Raw genomic sequence first — 25,163 nt, 5'->3', positions numbered from 1 at the left:
TAACGTCACCTTGATAAGAACACCCAAGTGACTCATGTTACAAGTATGTATTGTATGTGTCGCGATATGTAGTGAGACTTTTTAATAAGTTTCGTTCGTAGTATTTTGTAGTGAGAGAAACTTTTGATTAAACTTTCATTCAATCTTTTGTTTGAGTAATAAAAATAACACTTCTTACAATTTTTAGTTTTGTTATTATATTTTATATCGCAAATAAATTAATAAATAGGTGTGAGATGCGATTATTAAATATACGGATATCGTATGTATGATAAAAATATGATCGAGCAATTCCGGTCTTCTCATAAAAACTTCGCCGTACATCATCCCGCTTGGGAAAACTCTGTTTATGTGTTACGAATCTCCCGGGGATATTTCGAATCGCAATCTGCTATCGCTCGCCAACAATCGATTCATTTTGCCGCTCGTCTCGTTTATCTTCTATTGTTTTCGTCGATGCGATTGGGCCGACGACGATGCTTTTACAGCCGCGGATTATTTTTAGATCCTCGCGTCGATGTGTGTATTACCGGCATCCTCTCTATGGCAATTCGATGATTTTTTTTCTAACGGGTTAAACTTTTTGTACACAAAAAATATTGTTTAAATCTTATTTTTTTATTTAATTTTTTTATACATTATATTTAAAAAGTTGAAATAGTGACACGAAAAAGGATTGCTTGTCAAATAATTGACAATGGTTTTGAAAAATTTTTGATTACAATGAAATTATTTTGTAATTAATTTTTTAAAATATATTCATTCGGCAAAATATTTGTCCTAATTTGCATAAATAGACTTTACAAAGTGTTAAAATGATTTTCTTTATCGAAGATGCACAATTTTGTTAAATATAGGGATACACGTGCTCACGTAGTCACATGCAGTTCGGAATTTTGAAAGAACAAACACAGGAAAACGGCAAACACGCGAATCGATAAATTTACAACAATACAGCGGTGGACAGAGTGCTGTTCGTTTTCGTGTTATAAGCGAGTCGTTTATCAAACGCACGATCCACGTGTATTCAGTTCGAAATTAAAGGCGACTCGGATCAACGACCTCGCGGTTGTGAATGTCTGAAATAATGGACGAACGAAAATACTGATCGACTGTACTTGTTTTTCGATTAAACCAGTACTTTTCCATTATCACAAAGAGAGACAAAAAGCCTTTTTTATATACATTTGTTTATTCTTATAAAAAATACAATTTTCTCCCTACAAAATTAAATGTATGAAACGCGAGAGACAAGTAATAATAATTGTTCAGTATTATTGCTCGGCGACAGTGATTAAAATAAAATTTTATTTTAACTTATTCGTTTATTGTTTACCCCAGGAATTTAATTAAAATTTTTACGACATTTAGCAGATTGACAATGTGTGGTATCGTCAAAATCATACTCAATCGGTATATTCTATTCATTATTGTGCTGCTCTTTTGCAAGCACAAAGTTGCATAACATTGTATTATGATCGATAGATGACGAGGAAATGATAGCGAGTCGACACGATATCGCACGAGAGCCGCACGTCATATCTTACGTATACGATATGTCAAATTAGCCACGTGGTGCGATTCTGCAACACGTATCGGCGACATCTTCTTACTCCTCCTTCACAATTAGACTTTTATCGCGATATGAAATCGAGAGACTTCCTGCTATGCAAAACCGTATTACGCAGGAGGCACGAATAAATTACGTAACGATATTCTAGGAAAGTAACTAGTATGGAATTTGTGTCAATATATTACATATTCCCGTTACGAACTTGAGTCAGACTGGATGTCATATACCTGTTTCTCGTTGAACTTTATTGCTTTATGCAAAAAATTATAATAGATGTAAATCTGCGTTTCGATCAGTGTAAAGATTCCGTCAATCAAAAAATCTGCAATCATAATTTTAAATTTTCTCGACTGGATTCACACGCGTTATCATCAAATATAAAAGTTTGATTTATTTTTTTTTTAATTTAATTTATTCAAAATTTTCAATTATTTAGAATATATATTATATTTTTTTATTAAGAGAGAATTTTAACGAATTTTTCTGTGTTACTTCATAAATATTCCTTGGTGCCTCTAGAGACTGACGTTCCATTTTCCGGGCTAAAGACACGAAAGTTGAACGTTGTTTGTGATGGTCGCTTGTGCGCTTAAGATTGTAGTGTTATTTATGAGTAACGCGACACGAAACGATGCGCCGACCTTACCTGCCTTCTCTTTTTTTTTCACGTCACGACACGCAATTGTTCGACATGTAGTCCTACTAATCTTTGTAGTTGCACAATCATCGCAACGCATAGGAAACGTCGCAAATCGCGAATGCGAGTCGCCGGCGTTCCGTTGTATTTAAATAATTGTAATTTGAATCGATGTGCAATATCGCGAATACAACATTGTCATTCTGACTACATGCGCCAGATGTTAATGAGATGTTAATGACTCATCGCGCTTATGTTTCGATTGACCACCATCGATTATGCAATCGCATGTTAGGTGGGTTACTAAAATAGGACATTATAATTCAAAAAACGAGATGTATTCGATGGTGCCGAAGACAAATGAAAACAATGTATATAATTTGCAAGTATCTCTCTATTTAACGACGAGTGAAAGATTTACATTTCGATCATCAATCAAATCAAGTTTTCTTACGTTTGAAATTCTGCTATAATTTGCGCTTATTAAATACAGAGAAGAGAGAAGATTGCAAGTAGAAAAGAGAGAAACCGCGTGTCATTCACTGGTTTATCTTTTTTTACACATTAATGTTCGACAGCCTTGATATTGCCGGGTTATACAATGTGAATGTACATATTATGAAATAGCGTTATTCATTGTTTTTTATTAATTATACGGAACCTCGTAATATGCACGCGTGATTCTGTTATCGCGCACGAAATTGATCTAAATTTTTCTGAAAGGAAGTAAGGGAAGAAAAGGCAAAAAAATTAAAGATTATTAATTAGAAAATAATATCAAATCGCTATTACAGAGAACATGAGAAATTTAGCTACTTTCAGTTAAGTAATGGGCGCAGCAAGTTTCGTTATCGTTTACGTCACGCATGAATATGCATGATATGCATGCATATGCATAGCAGTCTTCGTAACACAAATGCATAAAAAGAGCGTGAAGTCGTTTACAAAAGATGACCTTGGATCAGAAGGTACGGCAAAAAAATTGTATATTATTCGTGTCGCCCTTTGTAACAGCAAACGTTCGTAGTGTTCGGACTCTATTTTTTTTGTTTCATAAATATATAAATGCCATTTTCTCTCCACAAACGACAAAATTTCATTTAAACGTCGAAATGCACGGATCGTTTAATAAATGGAAATTGAAACCGCGCGAACTTTGTTCATAGACCGTAGCGCCTATCTACTTTGCATTCATTTAATAACCATAATGTAATTATTTGATTATTATAAACACAGAATGCATAAGTATTCCGAGAATTGCAGAGTCGGAGCACAGACCCAAGTGAATTATTCTCTATCATTCTTCTCTATAAGTGCGTACATGATTCTCGGAAATTTTCATCGCGACATGAATCTCTGTTCTTTGTTATCTTTTTACATTAGAATAATTATATATCTCTTGATGGACGGAAAGAAGTAGATGTCAGTTTTTCAATGGATCTACTATCTCGTTTCCTTTTCTTCGACCTCGCTACTGTTTCCGACCGTCAAATTTCAAGGCGTCAAAATGCCCGAAGAATAACAGCTGATTACACATCAGAAACGCGAAATGAGATTGCGCGCGAAAGATATTGCGCGAAATTCCGGCGCGATCGGCTCCGTGTCGCTTACGACCGCATTTAGCGAGGGGATGCGGTGTGTCCTAGATTCGGCCGAGCCTGCTCCAGCGAGTCGTTCAACCCTCGGCCTAGATTCGCCTCGCGCTCTGACGTCACTATTCCACACGCAGGTGCTCGCGGTTCTGTATTAGTCGTCGATATCACGTTTACACGCGCGGCCCGGCATTCATGCACGCACACGTACACCCAGAGGCATTCATAAATACGCAAACACATGTATACACACGCCATACATATGCACGCACGACTACGTCATCCCCCGTGCAGTCTCAGAACTCGAGACACCGTCAGAGTGTGATGCGCGAACCAGGGCGCATTGTCCTCACCAGGTCGTATTATGCAACTTCTCTCCCTCGATTCACATCGTCCCTTTTTCTCCCGCCTCTCTGTCTCCCTTTCTCTCTCGCGTCTGTTCTCTGTTCCTTCGTCAAGTTATTTTTTTTGCCACACGGCCAGATTCGCCGGTACTGCTTTATTACACATTCATGCGCTTCGTTATGACAAGTGTGATTACATCATTTTTAGAGACCGATCGCGCGCCGAAAGTCTGTGTTGACTTTGACTCGAAGCTGCTATTAGATTGATGCCAGAAGACTCGTATTTTTTTAATCAAGTAACGTTAAAATAATTTTAAAAAATAATTTTTGTATTAATCAATATTTTAGTCATAATTATTACTTATTATGTTACCATTGATTCCTCGATACATTTTTACAGTTTATAAAAAACTCTTGAATATAAAAAAATCTCTCGTTTCTTCAATTTTCTATTTAAAACATTTATAAAGTACACAAAAGAAAAACTTTTAATAAGGGAAATAAACTTTTTACATTTAGTATTTCACTGTTCTTGAGTTATAATTTAAACTATAATACAAACAGGTGATTAGTAATACTCTGTTTCTCTCGTTAATGTCGTTAGCTAATTTTAAAACTATAAATTTAACATTCTTTTAATTATAATATATTATATTATCGTAATGATTTTTTCCTGAAATAATAATATTATAACATTCTTATTATATTTGCCGAACATAGATAAATTTATAAGAACAGCTATGACGTTCATTTGTCGAGTTTATACGTCAAACAACGTTAATAATTTGCGATTTCAAGTGGCTAAAAGTGGAAAATGATTGATGATCGAAACGCAAATAATAGAGATTGCGTTTTTCTGCAATAAAAACGAAATGTCATTTTAAAGTTAGATTATACCTTTATTGTAATATTTTTCTCTCTATCTATTTTTCATAGAAAAGGAGAATATTATGCAAATTTTTTACCATTTGTTAAATGAAAATTATATTACAGAATAATAAATACAAAATAATTAATTTGGTTACAAGATTGATGACATTTTTAACCTGCAGCTTCGTTATATAACAAGCGATATTATATTAATTGAATTGATTAATACATGTAATTAATAATATAATTATATACTCTGTATTCTGATAGAAGAAAATAAAGTGACTTCCGCGAGCTATAGAGATTTCATGAATATTGCACGTACGTATCAGGCTTTTATATGAAACTTTTTAATAAAAACAACGATAACGAACTCAAAATGACTTGTAACACTCTGTTAATCCGATAATATTCTAATATTACAGTCACTCATATCCATTTTTATAAAAGTTTTTTTTGTGAAATTTGAATTTTATTTATTTTTCTCTTTCAGCTCACGGGTTTCCTTCAACAACCTATTCCGTACAGCAGCATGTCGGAGGTCCGAAAGTACGTCGTCGCCAGATGGGATCCCGCATATAAGAACTGTCTCAGCATCGTTTTGCCGGATGGATCGTTGCTCCTACAAGCCAGCAACGCGTACACGAGGGACCAGTGGTATCACTCGATTTTATGGAAAGTACGTAAAAAAGTAATATTACTTCTTACTCGAATTATTTGCATTGATATAATTATATCAAGCGTGTTACATTTTTTTTTAAATATGAAGATAAATGATTTATTTAAATAAGATGTTACACGCGAGTAAGCTGTCACATATTAAACTTACATTGATTCAAATTTTAATGACTTTTTAAAATCTTATCATATTTCACATATTTGCAATTGCTTGCTTATTATGTTGATAGCGATAATGAATAAAAATTTAAAAAAATTAATTTTGATTTCCCAATAATTTTGTTTTTTAACTTGTAACATTTTAAGCGAACAATAGAGAGCAACGTGTTTGCGCATCGTCCGATTTTTATTCTTTTTCGGACGCAGCGCGATCGATGTTATTCACGCGAATGCACAAACGCTGATGTCAAATATTTTTTTCAATATCGGTTCTCTCTCGGATGTTGGTCGACGATGAACGCGAGCAAACACGGTTGTTATTAACATCCGACAATATACATATAAAGCCCTGAAACAGGAGGAAGTGATAACGTTGTGCAAGTCGAACGTTCTCGCTCGTCCTCCAGAGAGGTCGTATCAAATCCTCCCCCCGAATACGTCAATATTTTACGACAGTTGCGACGAACGGTATAATATCCGACCGGGAAGTTAATCAGCGGCCTCTCGTCGCAGCTTTTACGACGAGTAAATCGTAACGGTTCAGATCGATCATAATGATTGATTGAATTTTATTGTTTACGGTGTCGTATACCCATTGGAAATATTGTCCCTACATTGACAGTTGAATGTCATCGACTTCTGCGAGATCGATTTTATTCCCAAGAGAGACCAGCTTTGTGTTTTATCCCAGTTTTCATAGACACGATGTATTACACAATGTTTTATTTAAATTTGAGTTAATCCTTAATGCGCGAATTTTTTAATAAATTATTATTTGTTGAAATTTTAAAATTGCTATAACAGCAGATCTGAAAGAATTAAGATTTTCACTTATTCTATTGTGTTCATTTCATTTAAATATTATTTTGTTATTATAGTGATAATTATTACGCATTTGCGAGATTGAATTTTATTCGAAGAGAGATAGCTTTTCTCATTTAATTTTCATAGACACAAGCGATGTATTGCACAATGTTTCACATCTAATTGTAAATTTGAAGGATTCTTTAATTAATTATTATTTGTTAAAATTAAAATTGCTGTAACATGCCAGATCTGAAAGAGTCAAGATTTCTATTTTTTTATTCTGTTCATTACATTTAAATATTATTTCGTTATTATAATAATTAATAATTATCACGCATTTTTTCTCCTCTCTGGAGATTTTCTCGCTTCTAAAACTTTATTAAAGAATTCGTTATTAAACAAGCCGAGCTTGCGTGCGGCAAATAAAATCAAACGTCGATTTGTTTGCTTGTTCACAGAAGAGCATCTTCAAGTATCAACATTTGGTGTCTATGAGCACACGGGAAGAGGTGATCTTGCGCGAGTTGCGCACCATGGTCGACTTCGCCCTGTGGACGCCGCTCCAGGACGAGAGGGTGGCAGGCGCCCCGTTGGAAGCTGTCGCCAAACTCCTGGAGGAGCCTAGCCCGATTACGGATCAGCCCGACACGGATGCGAAGATTGAAGGAATCGTTCGCGATCGTAGGAGCTGGGCGGAAGCTGTGCTTTCCGTTGTGGCGCCGCTTTTGGAAAAGGCCGCTCCCCCGGCGGCTCTCGCGAGAGCACTCGCCAGACTAGCGCAACAGCATCCGCGGTCGCAGCTGGTCCCGATGCTCAGCCCTGCGATCACGAGATGCCTGAAACACACCGTTGACTTTGGCAAGTCGCCGGACATGAGGAAGTTGCTGCAGGTAGGCGGCCAAAGAGTCGATGATTTCACTGTATATTGATGTCTGGCATTAGTTTAATTTACTTGGATTCGATTATAGCATCGAGAATCTCTCGTGTTCGTTTTATTTTATATAATACAGAATGTAAAAAAATTTTGATAGCTCGTTCATTTAATATATGTATTACGTATTATTTATTATTATAATATATACATGAATATACATGATCTCCTCCTGAATTCCATTCTGTATATAAATATTTTATTATTTTGTTTAATCTAATCGGATATAATTACGCACGCAAAGTGAAGTTATGTTATTCTTTGATAATAAAATCTCAAAAATTGCGACGCATGCATGCAAAAATTATTACTGCAATCAATGCGCATAAAAAATATATTAATTAAATATGTAACGTATAAAAATTCAATATTTAAATCTTTAACAGAAAATACGAACGAAAAATAAAATTTTTACAAGAATCTTGTGATCAAATATCTACGCTTTCATTAGACTCGCGCGAAACTTTACACTCTATATATCTGTCACGCTGCGCGGTTCGCGCGAAACTGATTCTCGTTCAAAATATCGCGAGCGCGGGACTGATGGTCACGTGACCACTGGTCATGTGACGAGTGGTCATGTGACCATCGGTCCCGCGCTTGCGATACCCCGCATGAGAATCAGTCTCGCGCAAACCGCGCACCATAATGTAAGTGTGGGGTGTACTAATTTGATTACATAATCAGTTTTATACGAGCCGTGCAGCGTAGTGGACGCGTATAGACGCGTGAATCTAATGGAAGTGCAGATATTTTGATTGAAAATTTTTGTACATAATTCTATTTTTTGTTTTCGGTTAAAAATTTATATATTGAATTTTTATGAATCACGTAATTAAATATATTTCTATGCATGCATTGCAATAATAATTTTATACATGCGTTGTAATTTTGGAAATTTTATTATCCAAGAATAATATAACTTTGCTTTGCGTACATAATTATATTCGATTAGATTAATAAACAAAATGAGAAAATAAAAATATACCTACATATTTTTTACTTAAAATGACCGGCCGAACAAGCTGTTGAATTTTTTTTACACTTACCGTGGATCATCTTGTATATTGCTACTGTAAAAAATAATATATAAGAGAAGAAAAAATAATAAAAAATTATTCTAATAATGTAATCGAAATTGTTCGAGCGATTTTTATATCATTTTGCATTCGTAATGTTGCTTTGCATACGTATAGGTCTTCGTCGCAGCTCTGTACGAGAACAACGACGGCGAGCAGGCGATCAGAGATTACATCTTGTCGGTTCACGGACCGGGTAGCGATTGTCCGCACCCAAGGGTACTTCCCAATCTCGTGTCCATCTGCGTCGCGGCTATATTCCACAGGCAAGTCTCATCCGTCATCGTTACAAGCCGAAATCATAACTCGAGACTCCGAGCCAATGTCATCGATTTTGCTTGCAGGTTCGAAGTGTCGAGTCGCGTGTCGTTAAACGAGGATAAGCCGCCGTCATTGCCGCCCTTACAATGCTACTTGCTCGTCTTGAATATTGCGTAAGTGTTGCATAAAAAAATTCCTTGTATTCCTCGCCCATGCATTTAGTTTTTATTTTAAATTCATCTATTAAAAAATTGTTTCAGATCGGAGTACGCGGACTGGCGTCCGGGTCTCGGAGCACTTTTACAACCTGTCCCGTTCCCGGAGGAAGCTCTGGCCGTAAAGAAAGTGCAAGAATCGGTGCTGATGTGCGTGATGAAACGACTGGCGAAAGATCCGAGATGCACGGTGCATCGCGTTTTACTGCCTGTTCGAGAACCGCGTCCTGGTTGGATCCACATCGCCGCCCCGTCCAGCCCGGCCTGTCCAGATCGCGGAGAACTGTTCGGTGAGATGGTAAGAGATTCTTTTCAATTTATTCATTTTTTCGAAATATAAAAACACAGATTTTTTTAACTTTAAAAGTTTGATTAACTCTCCTATCAATAAACGCATACCTGAGTAAGCAATTGTAAATGTTAAAAAAATGTGTCAAAAATATTCTTTGCTCGAAATTAAATACAAAGGGCTCTTGTATGAAAATAAATTAAAAAATAAATTGTAAACAATAAATTAACTTCTATGAAATATAATGGAAAAGAATATCTTCGCTATCCAGCCGCTGCTATAAAGAAATTATCACGATGCAATGTGTCGAAAACACGTAATTAGTACCCGGATACCTATTGAAAGATTGCGCAGAAAGATTAATCAGTTATAAAAAATAATTACATTCATAAAGATCTCTTCGCGCGTGCACATGCAGACAGTTTGGTTGATCTTAAATCTTTAATAAGATCATTAGAAAGATACAAAAAAAGACACACACGCGACGTTTATATATCTTCCTCTCTTTACGATCTCGTATAAAACGTTCGTCTCGCGCGTTTTATACATTTGGGTCACACTTGGTGAGAGAGATATAAATATCTCTAGCGGCAAATAGGGAGACGCGGATGGATATGCAATTATCGCGCTTATCGGTACCGGCAACGGCAACCGAATTTATCCGCACGTGAAATGATTGTGGCGTATATTCAGTGTATCGTAATCTCGCGAGCCAGGCGTCTCGAATCGCGACCTCCCCCGGGTATCCGCGCGATAACACACCGCAATAAGATTTGTTGTCGAGAAACAATTCATCCAGAGCAAATAGAGAGAGAGAGAGAGAGCGGCACGATTATTCCCACGCGACTCGATCGAAGGACTACATCTGAATATTCATCGAATCGGTCTCTTTTGAGGCCACGCGCGCGCTCGCGCGCGATTTCAATGGAGAGACCCGTGTATTCACAGCATCCATTCCAATCTCTCGAATATAGCCCGTGGAACTGAATCGCCACCGTCGTGCGGAATTAATGAGGTCTGTCGGATAATCGGCGGCAAAAGTGAATGGAACACAGGAAGCGTGACCCGCTAAATCCGATCCGATAAATTTTACTCTCGCGATTACACCTGACTTTGTCATCAAGAAATTTTAATAGGCAAAAAATCTACATATTTTTTTACACAAAAATATTACACAACTTTTTCGCCCATTCTACATATATTTTTTACAAAAAATATACAATGTATATGAATAATTAAAACGGGATTCTTTCGCGACAGCTGACGACTCTGCTGGCGTGTTGCTGTCGGCGAAAGAGGTTCATCGCGTCTCTGCTGAAGCAGGCGGGCGACGATTGCATTTTACTGGCGGTGCGAGGCTGCGACGCCGCGCAAGAGGCTCTTTGCTTGATGCTGGAGTGGCGTTTGCTGGCGAACGAGGAGGCGAGACTCCAGACAGTCAACGCGCTCGAGTCTACGGAGTCCGGGAAAGGAGCGTTATGCCGCTCTCTGCCAGAGACAGAAGAATCTGCAGGAACTGGTAAGGGACATCGTGAATCGTTATTTCGATAGACGATGCGGAAAATCGCGCAATTTTGCGCCGCTCTTTTTTTCTCTCTTTCTCGAAGACGCGACGATATAAAGACTGATTAGGGCTCTTATCACGCTCACATATGATTATATCACGCGCGTTTGCTTTCGTTCTTGCCAGCAACAAAAGGGCGGACCGCGTAAACTGACATTGCCAGTACGAGCGACCGATGCCGACGTCGCCCTTCTTCTGGGTGGTCGCGCCCTCGGTAATCTCGAGTGTCTCAGCCTAGCCTTTACCTCCGTGACGTCCGCGTGCGCGGAACAGCTGATCAAGCTGCCGGCACTCCGATATTTAAATCTATGGGCCACGCAATTCGGCGACGCCGGCCTACAGATGATCAGCGAGCACCTGCAGAAGCTCCAGGTGCTGAATCTCTGCGAGACGCCCGTGTCTGATAAAGGCATCTCTACGTTGGCCTGTAAGTATCCTGATTTTCATGACTTTAATAACAAGTCGCTTCTCAAGCTTTGAACACAAATTTTAATTAATAATTAAAATAATAATTTCAAAGTGCGATGTAAAGCTTTGTTTTGAACAATGTAAGTCGATTATATAAATTTTATCTATCAGAGGCTAAGAGTTGTATATTGAAAAGATTCTAGATATGCGATAGATTGTAGATAAATATGAAGGCTATACATATCTCGTGCGATGTAAAAATGTTGAATTATATATATATCTAATATTAAATTTAAATTAATTTATATATTTTTCTTCCCGAGTTCAGCTTTATTTTGATGAAATTTTTGGATCAATCGTTTGGAAAAAAATGCCTTGTCACTTGTTGCAGCATTAACCAGCCTAAGGAAGCTGAACTTAAACAGCACGAAGCTGTCGGCCCAGACGTTTGAGTCGCTGAAGAAGCGATTGCCGGCTCTGCAAGAATTCGACGTTCGATACACGGAGGCCTGGTGACCCGAGGTTACATCCAGCACCTCACCCATCGAGGGTAGCGATCGTCGTGACGTGAAAACGAAGAAACAACGCTAAGGTGCTTTTAAGTCATTCGGAGTAGACAATTTTGAAACTGACCGAAGTGACATTATTATCGTTCGAATTTTCGGTGTTAATCAATTTGATATAATATCGAATGACGGCGAGACTCTACAAGAGAGTTAAACAAAGTCTGTTATTATCGAAACACTGTAAGCAGGATAAGCGAAAAGACTTTTATCGAATCTTTATCGCATCTTCGACGATGCTTATACTTGTACGGTTTAACCGCGATCGATGTTCCGTTCCTTCCAGAGGGCGATAAGAATCGATGAGTATCAATGAAAATCCATTAACGCATCTTCCTTTCATTTTCGATAGATGTTATTTATTCGAAAGAAATGTTAGACAAAAAGATCTTCCTCCAGAGTCTCGAATCAACGAGTCGATTCGACGACGCCGTCGCGACATTAATTTAGAGATGTTCCTTCCGCGTCGTCGGAGTCTACATTTTTCAGGGACATTCCAGCGTCGCAAATTTAAGACGTCAGTTTCCACGAAGGCGCACATTCGTTTGAATAAACGAAGAGCGTCGTTTGCATAAAATGCGAGTCTGAACGGAACGCAGAGTCACGCGAGGAGACACGTAATCGCGTCGAAGAAGCGATCCTTAGAATATGAGTCGTTTGCACGATAAGTTGTCGGAATGCCATTCGAAAATGGCAAAGGGATTATTTGTGCGCTAATATTGTGCGCACACACATACACACAATAATAGACGCGATTGCCTCGACGTTTCTCATTGAAAACGATCCGCGTTTAACGATCCTTTGCATTTTACACAAGTCTGAAGGTCGAGCATCAACTTTAACGGTAATTTCAACAAGTCCTTTACCTACTTCTAGTTCTAGAAAAGCGAGTTGTTTTTATTCGTATTTTTATGTCGAGAAAAGTTAAAGGCGTAACACGATATTTATCTTTTTTTATTATTCGCGTACATAATTTTTTGTGTTAATATTTTTGATAGAAATTAAGTGTATCGCCATCCGACTTTACTTTATCGAATGCGTGTTCACCACTTGCGCTGATAAAGTTAATAATTATTTAGATTCGCGTCGCGAAAAAAAACTATCACCGGAGTGTGATGCTGTTAAAAAAAAATAGACGCTATTATTGATGCGTAATTTTACATAATGAAAAACCACACAATTTTTCCTGCCTACAAGCTGACTTCTCTTAATGTGCAGACAAGAAAAATCGTTGGACAGTTTATCAAATCATCATCCACACAGGGTCGACATTGATTGTAAGCTTCCTATCAGCAAAGTTTACAATAATGATGATGATGATGATGATGATGATGTTGATCTTCCACGATCTTGGAAACAAAGACTGCTCCCAATCGAGTGTCAGCGCGTTGCTGGGATCGCAGCCGCCAAATCGATCCTCCTCTTGCGAGAAGTGTCCTCTCGCGAGGGACACTCTCGATTAACTCCTTTCCGTTCGAGGCGTGCCCAACTGCCTTAATCAGCGAGTTCTGAGCGACCACTGCCACAACGCGCGAACGCAATTTTACTTTAGAGAAAAAAAGAAGAAAAAGCGCTCGCGCGCGAAGCTTCGCGTTTCCTCGTGTAAAGGCGAAGCTTCGAGTCGCGGACGACGCGGAGTCGCACTCGTGCATTTCGTTCCCTAGTGTAAATAGATAAGTAGACAATTAAGGAAACGTTCTCCCTTTCTCCTGTTTCTCCTCCGATTATTAATACAATTTTATGCGTAGATTTTAATAATTTATTCTCTAGCTAGAACCTTTCTCGTATATATATGTGTGTATATATATATATACACATATATATAAAATATATAATACTATATGTATGTCGCACGATCCAACTCTCGTATTAGCGCGAACACGCGTTTAGGGGATGATCGATATCTCGAATTTAGAGCGCGAATTAGGAAGAAGAGAGGAAGAGGCCCTTCGAAGGGTGAAAGCAAGATAGAAGGCCGTCGCGGTAGACGGCGATTCGACAATTTTGCAATTTCTCGTCTCGGAATTATTGTAAAAGCCGCAAGGGAACAAGCATTGTAAGAAGACTGTTTACGTCAATTTCAATAAGGATCATTAACTTAGGGAGAGAGTTACACGATCGCTCGAGTTAATTTCTCAGCGTCTGTTTGAGCGAAGCAAATAAATTCGAATTTAATACCTCACAGCGTCCGTTCTGTCACGCCTCTCTTTCGTTGGTTTCTCACCACTTTAATCAGTGAAATCTCTCTACGGTTCTTTGTTTTGGTCCTTGGCTCTCTCGCCAAGCAACACATACGATTTCTTTAAATTTTATTCTCAAATCATCCTCGCATGTAATTCCGTAGCCATTACCGGTGAAAAATCTGTAAAACATACTCTATTAGATATGTTACGAGAATGTGTGTGATCGAAGTTTCAGCGTTAAATTATTAATATCGTATCTTTCTTTGACATTTTCATACGAATAAAGTGTTTAATCGAAGAACGTCGCACGTTTTAAATTATTTCATCGTTACTTACCTTTTTTAATTATATTTCCCAAACATTAATATGTACGAAGTTTAATATATTCTTTCTTTATAATTTCATGTTACATCGATGCTGCACATTTTGGAAAGTGAAATAATTATTAATGAATAACGATGCCATGGAAATATATTTTTACGACGATTACTTTATTTCGATCTATTATTAAAGTACGAAAATATAGCTCTTACGAAAGTTGCATTTCTTAGAGAGACAAAAATAATTGCAACGATTAAAATCATTATGATTTTACATGTTTTAATTTATGATATATATATATTAATCTCGCGACTCCGTACTTCCCTAATATCTGCATAACGTACGTACGTTTCATTTTATCATAACATTGAGATTGAAATATAATGCTACTTGAATAATTATTCTCAATTCGATAAAAATTGATTAATAGATTAATAAATTAAATAATATATTCGTCATATATTATGGAATATTAAATATCTGTGTTACAAGAGATGCCTGTACATATATTTAAAAAATATACAAAATTTATCATAAAGAATCTATATGCAAGTTTATGCAAATTAAGTTTATTTAAACGCGCAAAAGATATGACAATTTAGTGATTCATTATAGCAAATTATAATTCGCATAGATATGATTTCATGATTATTTCAGAATTAAAATTACGGAGATTTAAACTTTCTCTTTATCTTCCTGCATTTTTTTTGACTCATCGTTTTCACCGAAAGCCTGTTTTAGAAATCATAATTCATGCGTTGTACTACTTGTTGTTGTTGTTGTTGGTTAGCTATTCCAACTTCAACTTCTTTCTTTAGATGATCAGGCAATTCGTCCCATATGGATTGAGGTACAGTTTCTGAAAATAATATATTAGTTTCTTTTAGTTTACATATATAAACAATCAATTATAATTATTTTGAAACTTTTATAATTATAATTATTCTGCAATTTTTTGTAACATTTATATCTTAAGTGCGTGTGTATGGTGACTATTACATGTCTTTTATATTTACTACAACAAAAAAAAATTACTATATCTGCTATAAAAATAAAAAAATATTTTTTCAAATTTTCTTTAAATAATAAATTTCTTAAATAATAAAGATTGCTTGTTTTACCTGCACACTTGTACAATAAATCGGACCAGGTGATCTCCATCTGAGAGAAGCAGTAAACACCTAGTTTACCGCCCTGCAAAGTCGAATCGAACAGATTTCCGGAATCGGTCACCAGCTGCGAACCCTGATACAGCCAGAATCTGATCAGGCCGATCTTCGGCCTGTGCAACAAATGCCACCTGTACGACATTCTTTGCTGATAGCCCATTTTCTTCGGATCTGTCCAGAGAATCTTCACCTGATTGGGCGTATCACTCTTGTGCCAGAGACTGTTTCTGAGCATCTCGCCCGGTCCGGTTTCCGATTGAACGAGCTTCAACACAATCCCGGGATCGGCTTCGGCGCGGAATGGCGTTGGCACCCAGTAGACTTGGCCGGCTCTCTTCCAGCAAACAATATAGAAATGTCGATTATCCTGATAGGAAAAGACGAAGCCTACGAAATCGTCGTCGTAATCTTTGTCATCGATGTAGAAGGTCCCTTCGAAGTCAACGCCATTAAACACATCTGGCCCTAAACGGAGTGATGGATAAAAAGAATTTACGAAAGCGCAAGTAAGTATATGGTCTTTTGCAAAATTAATTATAGTAATTAATTAAAGATTTTATACGTTTTTCGTACATTTGTTAAATTTGTAAAAAATAATATAAAGTTTATCGGAAAAGGAAAATTTTTGTAAAGAGTTTGCAAAATACAAGTTTTTTTAAATATGTTTTTATGACAAAATTAAATTTACCTATAGCGATTCCAGGATCGCTGTTGAGAAGCTGTTTAATTTCAGCTCCATCGTTATGAATTTCCCATACAGGATCCATCTGCGAGGTACCGAACGGATCGAGAGCAATGGTCGTGTATCTCCGGAAGTCCGTCGCCCATATTAAACTATTGTTGGGACAGTTGTCGCGGGTGTTGATAACCGTGTCGTTATCGTTGTCATTCCAACATATATCGCCGATACCGTCGTCTATGCATGCAAAATGTAAGTAACAGATTACAATGTCAATTATAACGCACTGTATTAAATGGAATCAGTGAAAATGTCAATGATTAAAGCGACAAGATTTCATCAAAGATCAGTATTTCAGGGCAAACATTCACAGTTTGCTTCTTCGTCTTATGTTTCATTAATTGATGAAGATTTCAATTAACAATTACCACTAATTCTTCTCTATAAAATTTTACTGTGCTATACTTATAATTGAAACTACTGCTTATCAGTAGTACACTAATTCCATTTATAAGAAAAAAGTAATACTAAGTTAGTTTCTCTTCTCTCTCTCATCTCTTTTTTTCCATAAATATATTTATTGTATTATTTAAAATTGTACATATCATTTTATTCTTCTTGTCAATTAATAATAATCGATTTCTTATATGATTTTTTATAGATATACATAATAATTATTGTATCAAAATTAAGAAAGATTTTTAAATAAGTATTGATTTTGGACCTTTTTTCAGTATGATTCATATAATAAGTAAATATATTCATCCCTTCAATAAATTAAATACATTAAATAATTAAATACCTAATAAAGATAATAAAATCGTTTATAATTATAAAGAAAGATTTGTTATACTTACGATTGATGTCACGCTGATCCGGATTGTACACGTAAGGACAGTTGTCGATTCCATTTCGTATACCATCGCCATCGAGGTCATCGTCGCACTCGTCGCCGATGCCATCGTGGTCGGCATCGTTCTGTCCGGAATTCGGCACGTTCGGACAATTATCCCTATCGTCCTGGACACCGTCCCTGTCGCGGTCCGCATTAGTGTCGCAGGCATTTCCGACACCGTCGCCGTCATTGTCCGCCTGGTCAGGATTGGTGATGCCTGGACAATTGTCACAAGCATCGCCGACGCCGTCCGAATCGCTGTCGCGTTGATTAAGATTTTTTACCTTGGGACAATTGTCGTTGGTATCGAGGATACCTGAAGGAGTATAAGTACATAATGTGGCGCGCGTATATCGATAATTAATTACGAGTAAAAAATTATTTTTTAATGACGAAAAAATATGGAACGTCTCTTTCTCTTTAATCCATAGAAACTTGTAATTTTTTTAAATATTAAAAATTAAAAATTCTGATAATTACCATCATTGTCTAGATCATTGTCGCAAGCGTCGCCTACCCCGTCGCGATCGAGATCTTCCTGACGATTGTTATACTGCAAGGGACAATTGTCGCACACGTCGCCGATTTTGTCATTGTCCGAGTCCAGTTGATTCGGATTATACTGGTACACACAATTGTCGAGTTCGTCCAATACGCCGTCATTATCGGTGTCATTGTCGCAAGCATTGCCAACTCCATCTTCATCAATATCCTCCTGTCCGGTGTTTGGCACCGTTTGACAATTGTCGGCATGACAGCGATTGTCGTGACAGCGCAAAGCTGTATCCGGGATACCGTCACTGTCGCTGTCAGGACCGCACATAAATCCATTTCCGGCCCAACCGACGCGACACTGCAAAGAGTGCGTCAAAATCTCTTGATATTTTGTTTCAATATTATAATTATATAAAATATTAATGAGAAAGAAATAATCTACGCATAGCGATCGGTCTTTTCTAATTTTAAATCTATAATGTAAATAACACATAATGTTAATCGAAACAACTAATCAGCATCGCGGAAAAGCAGCAACAATATTTATAATCGACTTTGCATGCCTTTTTTGGAAAGGGATTTAATCTTTTAAAACTAATTTTTCTACCTTTCGAATTTGTCTTATTAAATATATATATTTTAATTGTAAAAATATTATTTGTAAAATTTTACCACAGTCTCGCTTTTGTTTGAATACAATTATTTTTAGAAGTTTATTTATCCTACGTATAAATTTTATCGTTACATAATTTTCTTTAGTTAATATAAAAACGACATTTACCTTGCATGAGTATTCATTAGTATACACAGCGATGCAATAGGCATTGACGTCACAAACTGTTACCATATCCGGGCAGAGATCTTGCTGAATATGACATCCCACTGTTTGATTACCGATGTAGCCGCTTTTACATGGACCACATCTATAGGATCCCTTTAGTCATATCAAGCGACACAATTAAAATATATGAAAAAAATATTAATAAATTTGATTCTCTGTAAATTATAATTTAAGATCCCTCAAAAATTTCTTACCTTCGTGTTGATACATTCCGAATAGGGGTGGCATCCGCCGTTGTTGATGTCGCACTCGTTTATATCCTGACAGATCTGTTTTTGCTTTCTAGCCATCTCGACACCGACACCTTCTGTCATCGGTCCGGTGTAACCTGGTGGACATCTATCACATCTGTATCCGGGATGGAGATTGATGCATCGTACTCCGGGATGACAGGGCCGGCTCAGCTCGCATTCGTTCTCGTCCTGGCAGACTGTGCCGTTACCCACATATCCCAGTGGACATGGACCGCATCTATATTATGTGTGAGATTGATTAAAGAAGACGAGATACTCGAATAGCTTTGTTCCTCGTTTGATCGAACAAAATATAAAATAAAACAAATGCAAAGGTAAAGAGAGGTGTGAAGATTTAATTGTAACATTTTTGATAATTTTTTATCTTTCTTTCTGTACGTATACTATAAAAATATATTAATTTGCATTTCAATAATAGAATTCTTAAGATGAGTCTGTGTTGCTTTTTTTCAAAAAGAATTTGAATAAATTGGTATTAAGTAGAACTTGGAATATAAATAAGTATGCGCCGCTGATGTTTACTTGAAAAATGGAGGACTGTAAGTTGGATAGCACTTGACTTCCGGATGACAAGGATTAGTTTCGCAAGGGTTTCTATGCCTGTCGCATCTTTCGCCATCGCCGATGTATCCGCTTGGACATCTACCGCATCTGGATGCAAATTTTCATTATTATTGCATTATTTTTTTAAAAGTCTCGATTTTATATACTTCTATCTTATCTATTACAGTTAATTTACTTGTAACCGCTGCTGAGATCGTAGCACCGCACTCCCTGGTAGCACGGCCGGTCGAAGCAGGTGATGACGTTGACGAGTTTGGTGCAGACCTGTCCATTTCCGGTATAACCGCGGATACAGGGGCCGCACTGGGGTCCCCTCGGGGTGTCGCGGCAATCGACGCCGGGGTAGCATGGTGAAGGATCGCACGTGAGCAGCGGCAGTGGTGTCACTACGGGAATTACCGGGATCACGGCTCGAGTGACGAATTTGCCAATTTTTTTCGGAATATTTTTGGTCTCCGGTCTCCCATACGCGTCCGTCGAGTGGGCCCAGCACGGGCCCCGGAAAATTATGCGACGCCCCAGCGTGTCGTACGTGCACGTGCAAGTATGTGTGTGTGTGTGTGTTTTGTAAACGAGATCGACATGAATTTCTTGCGTATTCTCGATTTGCATAGGGACTTTGCGGAGACAACGAGGATGCAATCGTTAAGCTGTTTAATTTTAATTTAATTTCTGTCGATAGATATAAGAGGTCGGACAGATATAGATGTTGAGAAGCGAATTTCACGAGAGAGTAAGAATTTTCTATAATTATGTTGCAATAAGATTTAAAAAAAAACCAAAAAAATAGCGCTTGTTTTGCGAGTGCAAGCATCGTGTTTTAAACGCTCCCTTTTAATTGCCTACACGTCGAAAGAGATATTTAAATGAAAATGTGTTATAGACTGCGCAGCAGAAGAATATAAGAGTCACAACAAAGTTGAATTTTTTTTCTAACAACAGGCATTTATTGTGTTGTAAGATTCCTTGGTACAACTCGTTGCATATAAATAGATATTGACAACTGTCGCACGTACAGATTAAATTCGAGAGTGTAAAGGACGCGAGAGTGATAGACAGATAAAATCATTCAATTGATATTACAGTGAGATTTTTTTGGCTAGCTTCTAAGTTAAGAGAACTGTTATTTGCGAGCACGTGTCCTTTCAATACGACCGAACGTCACTCACCGATGGGTGTACGACACGCCAAGCCGTTTTCGATTAATTGACGAAGCTGTCGGGTTTCCTCCCTCTGTAAAACGGAAGAAAATGAGTCGCGTAAGTTTTTTGAATTTTGCAAATTTTCTCCTTAAATAATGAATAATAAATAATGCTGGTACATCTTTTTACAAAGTATCCTAATAATAATGAAACATAAATATTATATCGTAATAATAATTTTTAGTTTTCTATTATTTAAATTTAATTAGTTAATGATTTTTTCAAGTAAAATAATAGAGAGTGATATACAAAATCTTTAATTAATATTATTATTATGAACGCGCATACAGCACAGCAAAGATATTAATTAAAAATCTAAGGATTAAAATTGCTTTAGACTCACATTAAGTTCCACCTCCCTCCAGAGTTGCCTGGTGGCGTTGATTAATTCATTCAAGGTTTTCACGATTCGATCGTCGGTCTGGCAGACTGGAAAAACATATTTTGTGAGAATGCATTAAATTTTGAACAGTATCAATCAATTTAACGTCCGCTTGCTCACCTCTTTCATCCAGACTCTGGATTCCAATGTCGCCTCTTCTAGGCGGTCTCTTGAGAGGTATGTCTATGTCATCCGGATTGTACAAATTGGATACTCCTGTACGATCTGGACTTCGACCAGGTCGTTTAAAATTATTCGGAGATCCACCAGACCCTATTTGATGATTAGTAGGACTATGCCCTTTGTTAGACTGCGAAGTTAACGGTAAAGACTCGTCTGGATAGTCAAGATCGTCCGTCTCCTTTGATTGTCTAGATTTATTGGGGCCACGTTGACTCAAGCCGTTGGGTCCCATTCCTAATGGATGCGGTTTTTTCGATTTAGTAAGATAAGGTTCATTGTCTGTCTCAGTCGATTGGTCAGGTTGCGAGAAAGACCCGTTTGGATCATATGGATCCTTATTATTGCTTCCTGGATGTCGTGGATCTTTCCTCTTTTGTTGGTCGCGATCATTCAGATGACCCTTCTTATTTAAAAGTTTCTTGTCATCCGGATGATGATTGGGACGTTTTGTGTCAATGAATGGCGTAGAATTGTCCGATGTACTCGATTCATCGCCATCGTCGGTCCCGTCAGATTTATCTGTAGGATTAGTTTTCGTGTCGAATATCGAAGGCTGCTTCATATCAATTAGATTATCGGGACATTGTTCCTTCTTCAGCGCCTCCATGATATTGGATTTATACACTTTCGCCTGGCATTTTCGTTCTCTGAACTAAAAGAATTTCAGCGTGCTTATAAACGAATTAATATTAATTTCAAGAGTAAATTTTAACCACTAGTTAAATGAATGTCAATCAAATAAACGAGAATATTTATGAATTAAAAATTTTATGTGATACATATAAAATAATATTTTTTATCACTGTTAAATATTTATTTTGAAATTCATGAAAATATTGTATATAGAATTTTTACTCAGTAAATTGTGACGAGAATTGAAAGGAATCGTAGAATGACAATGCATAAAGTCGGAATAACAGAAATATAGAGCGAATAATTCATTGAAACGAATTCAATTCATTCGAGTAATCAGGCATCGTTGTGTCTGGGTTGGGTAAACCGACCAGGTGTACATAACAGAAGCAGCAACAAGCTTAGACCTCGTCAACCATATTTGGAAAGACGTCGTCCCACGTTTGCGGACGTCATGGAGAACAAATAAGAAATCGTCGGGGAAAGATAGCGGCAGCAGAAAATAATATCGAGCAGAACAGTAAAAAAAGGAAGCGAATTTAAACGAACATATTATATATTGACATTTTTTAAAAATGATTTTAATAAGAATATTAGTCGAAATATTTTAAATTCTTACCACTTCCACGGACGGGCTGTCTTCGAGCTCGGCTATGTCACGGAAAGACTGCTTGAGCGGGATGGAGCCCTCGAAGATGCAATCGACGTAAACGTCCATGCGGGGATTCAGTTTCAGCTGATGCACCAGGATAATCAGGCTCTTCAGAGGCGTGTTCACCGTGAGAGAGTCCACGTTGACATGCGCTGCGCTACGTCGGCCGTTCTCGTCGAGACTCTCGAGTACAACTGGAACGGCGAGTGTCAGTGTTTTGTGATACGGGAAGAAAAATTCGGAAAAATCGTGATTCCAAAAGAATTTGTCGGCTCACCGCGTTTCGTTCGTCGATCAAGTATGAGGAGCATTTTGGTTTTCGTCTGTTTATACTTCACGGCCAATATAGTCTCGATCGAATTGGTCGAGCCGGATTTCTTCTTAACTCTTATGTTGGACAAGACGATAATAAATTCATCTTCGAACCACATATCTTGCAGGCTCGCAGTCAAGTCTGTCGAGGCAAAATAAAAAGAGTATAAGTAGAAGAATGCATAAATAATATACCGCTAAATATAATAGATGTTGCAATTAATGGATTATAATTAATTTTGAATACAAATTAAAATTAATATTAATTAATAGAACAATATCTCGATTTTAATTTATTTATACGAGTTGTTGATACAATATAAACACAAGTTGAGTGACCGTTTGGTCATCGATCTCGTGTTGCTACCAAGTTTTTTGTAGCATCGCACCAGGAATGGTCTTCTATAGTGCAAACATGTCTAAATCGAAGAAAAGTAATTATAAAGTTTTACAAGAAGATGTTATCGATATTAAAATTATTAAATATTGAATTATTAAATGAAAGATAATATTAAGAAAAATATTTAATCATTGTAAATGTATAGTAAATTAAAAAAAAAGAATTCAAATTTCGAAAGCAGTACAAAATACTTCATTTTGACACTTAATTCCGAAAAATATTTTCCACTTTTTCAGTAATTAAAATCCTTACCATCATCAGGCACGATGCTACCGTCGACGGCGTAGACAATTAATAGCCCGAGGATCAGGACAATCAGGATTCGCATCCTGACGCGTTTTGCGATTCACTCTGCGCGAGTGAATCAGACTTTCGCGGTGAAATTTTCAAGACAAGAGAGGAAACAGAATTTCGATTTTTCTTTAAGAAAAGAGATCCACTGTGCCTCGTCTCGCGAAGGATTCCGATAGATACGACGGCACGCGCGAATACAGGAGGCACGGCCGCCGACTGAGGCGCGGATGCGTACCGTCTGCGACTTTATACGTCGCCCACGAATGCTACTTCACGAACGAGATTTTGTGCGGTGCTGCTTGTACCAGTATATATCGAGCAGAGAAAATATCAATGAATTAGGATTACTGGGATTTATCACCGTAAATCGACCATATACCGCATGTTACGATATTATTTCGTGAAGAAAGATGGAGTGAAAGCGAAAGAGAGAGAGAAACAGCTTGACATAAAACCAGTTTTATGAATAAAAGATAGAGGTAAATTAAAATTAATGAATGAAGGCTTTTTTATAAAAATTATGATAAAATTATGTGATCGGGCTTAAGATTAAAAAAATGTAATTTGTTTATTTTATAAATCATTTAATTTTATAATGTTTATTTAATAAATTTGCATGAAACCAGATAATATCTAATTATACGGTAAATTATTCATGTATAATGGTTTTATAGAAATGGGTAATAGAGAGAGTAAGCAATATTATTATCGCATGATCTGTGGCTGAATGATTAGTCCTGATGTCACTAACACATTATTCCTGTGACAATGTTGTATGCACACGCCTACAAGAATTTTTTAACGATATGAAATAGTCATAGCGGAAAGGCGCGCCGAGTTACAAGTAGTCACAGCCGGCGCCAATAATATAAATTAATCACTTCCTTTTACGGTGACACGAGGAAACTTTTCAGCAGAATCAATTAATACAATCATTCGAGACATTAGCATATTATTTCGGAATACTCTTAATAAAACTGTTGTCACACGTTGTATTGATATATATATATATATATATATATATATATATATATATATATATTCAGAGGAGAAATTTTTCAATCTCGATGATAATTCAGTTTGTTTGTCCCTTCGATGCGACAGACCTTGCAACAGGTATGTAACAACAATGTCGCTCTTGTGCCAGTTACGCGTGTGTGGGAAGTGGTCCCACCTACACATCCACACCAGTTTCAAACCGTAAATATGCTGCACAGCAAAGCCTAGTTTCCTCCGACAGCATATACGGTGTCTTTGAAAAATTGAAGAAAATGTATTTTATTGAAAATTTTATAAAGCTCTATTACTAACTTTCCAATATAATCGAGCGCAATCTCTCTGTAATAACAAGATAATTTGAAAAAATTTATAAGAGAAACAGAGAATTTTATCGTATAATGTATAGTACATATTAATATAGAATTTTGTGAAATAAAATTTCACAATTTAAAATTAGATATTTGTGATTTTATTTTTTAAATAAATTTCTTAAATTCTATTTTCTCAATTAAAAATTGTTCATCTTTAGTGTCAAACCATAATGGCAAATTTCATTTAACGACGCCAATACTTAATACTTTCAACATAAATTAATTTCGTAAAATGTGTACGTAAACTTCCACGTTGCGGAAGAAAGATAAGTAAATATATTTCTCTCCTGGCTATCATTATAATGTGACGAATGCTTCGTTCTTGCATTTCGATACGTTATGCCGCGTTTTCTCGTCCACGTCG

The 25,163-nt window shown here is 36.9% G+C and overlaps 2 protein-coding genes across 2 annotated transcripts in view; one reads left to right on the top strand and one right to left on the bottom strand.

Moving 5' to 3' along the window:
- Window positions 1-14,454, top strand: part of LOC114936478 (C-Maf-inducing protein) — a 35,252-nt gene extending 20,798 nt beyond the window's left edge. Inside the window, 9 exon segments of the mRNA XM_029309680.2 lie at window positions 5,510-5,695; window positions 7,119-7,550; window positions 8,788-8,936; window positions 9,015-9,104; window positions 9,192-9,444; window positions 10,696-10,899; window positions 10,901-10,954; window positions 11,126-11,426; window positions 11,799-14,454. Of these exon segments, the coding sequence (XP_029165513.2) occupies window positions 5,510-5,695; window positions 7,119-7,550; window positions 8,788-8,936; window positions 9,015-9,104; window positions 9,192-9,444; window positions 10,696-10,899; window positions 10,901-10,954; window positions 11,126-11,426; window positions 11,799-11,923 (1,794 nt within the window). The 3' untranslated portion in view covers window positions 11,924-14,454.
- On the bottom strand, window positions 13,981-23,691 carry Tsp (Thrombospondin). Its single transcript, XM_029309758.2, has 15 exons — window positions 23,388-23,691; window positions 22,701-22,877; window positions 22,391-22,617; window positions 21,076-21,790; window positions 20,917-21,002; window positions 20,541-20,604; window positions 19,547-19,757; window positions 19,330-19,458; window positions 18,748-19,024; window positions 18,494-18,646; window positions 17,698-18,070; window positions 17,180-17,533; window positions 16,332-16,559; window positions 15,596-16,108; window positions 13,981-15,333 (listed from the first exon to the last, which is right to left on the bottom strand). The coding sequence occupies exons 1-15, from the start codon at window positions 23,461-23,463 to the stop codon at window positions 15,212-15,214; spliced, it is 3,705 nt and encodes a 1,234-aa protein (XP_029165591.1). The 5' UTR covers window positions 23,464-23,691; the 3' UTR covers window positions 13,981-15,211.
- Between the last annotated feature and the right edge of the window lie 1,472 nt (window positions 23,692-25,163).

The sequence above is a fragment of the Nylanderia fulva genome, unplaced genomic scaffold (assembly GCF_048542155.1).
Source record: "Nylanderia fulva isolate GAGA-0341 unplaced genomic scaffold, ASM4854215v1 Scaffold40, whole genome shotgun sequence".
Lineage (NCBI taxonomy): Eukaryota > Metazoa > Arthropoda > Insecta > Hymenoptera > Formicidae > Nylanderia > Nylanderia fulva.
This window is presented reverse-complemented; position numbering and strand designations above follow the sequence as displayed.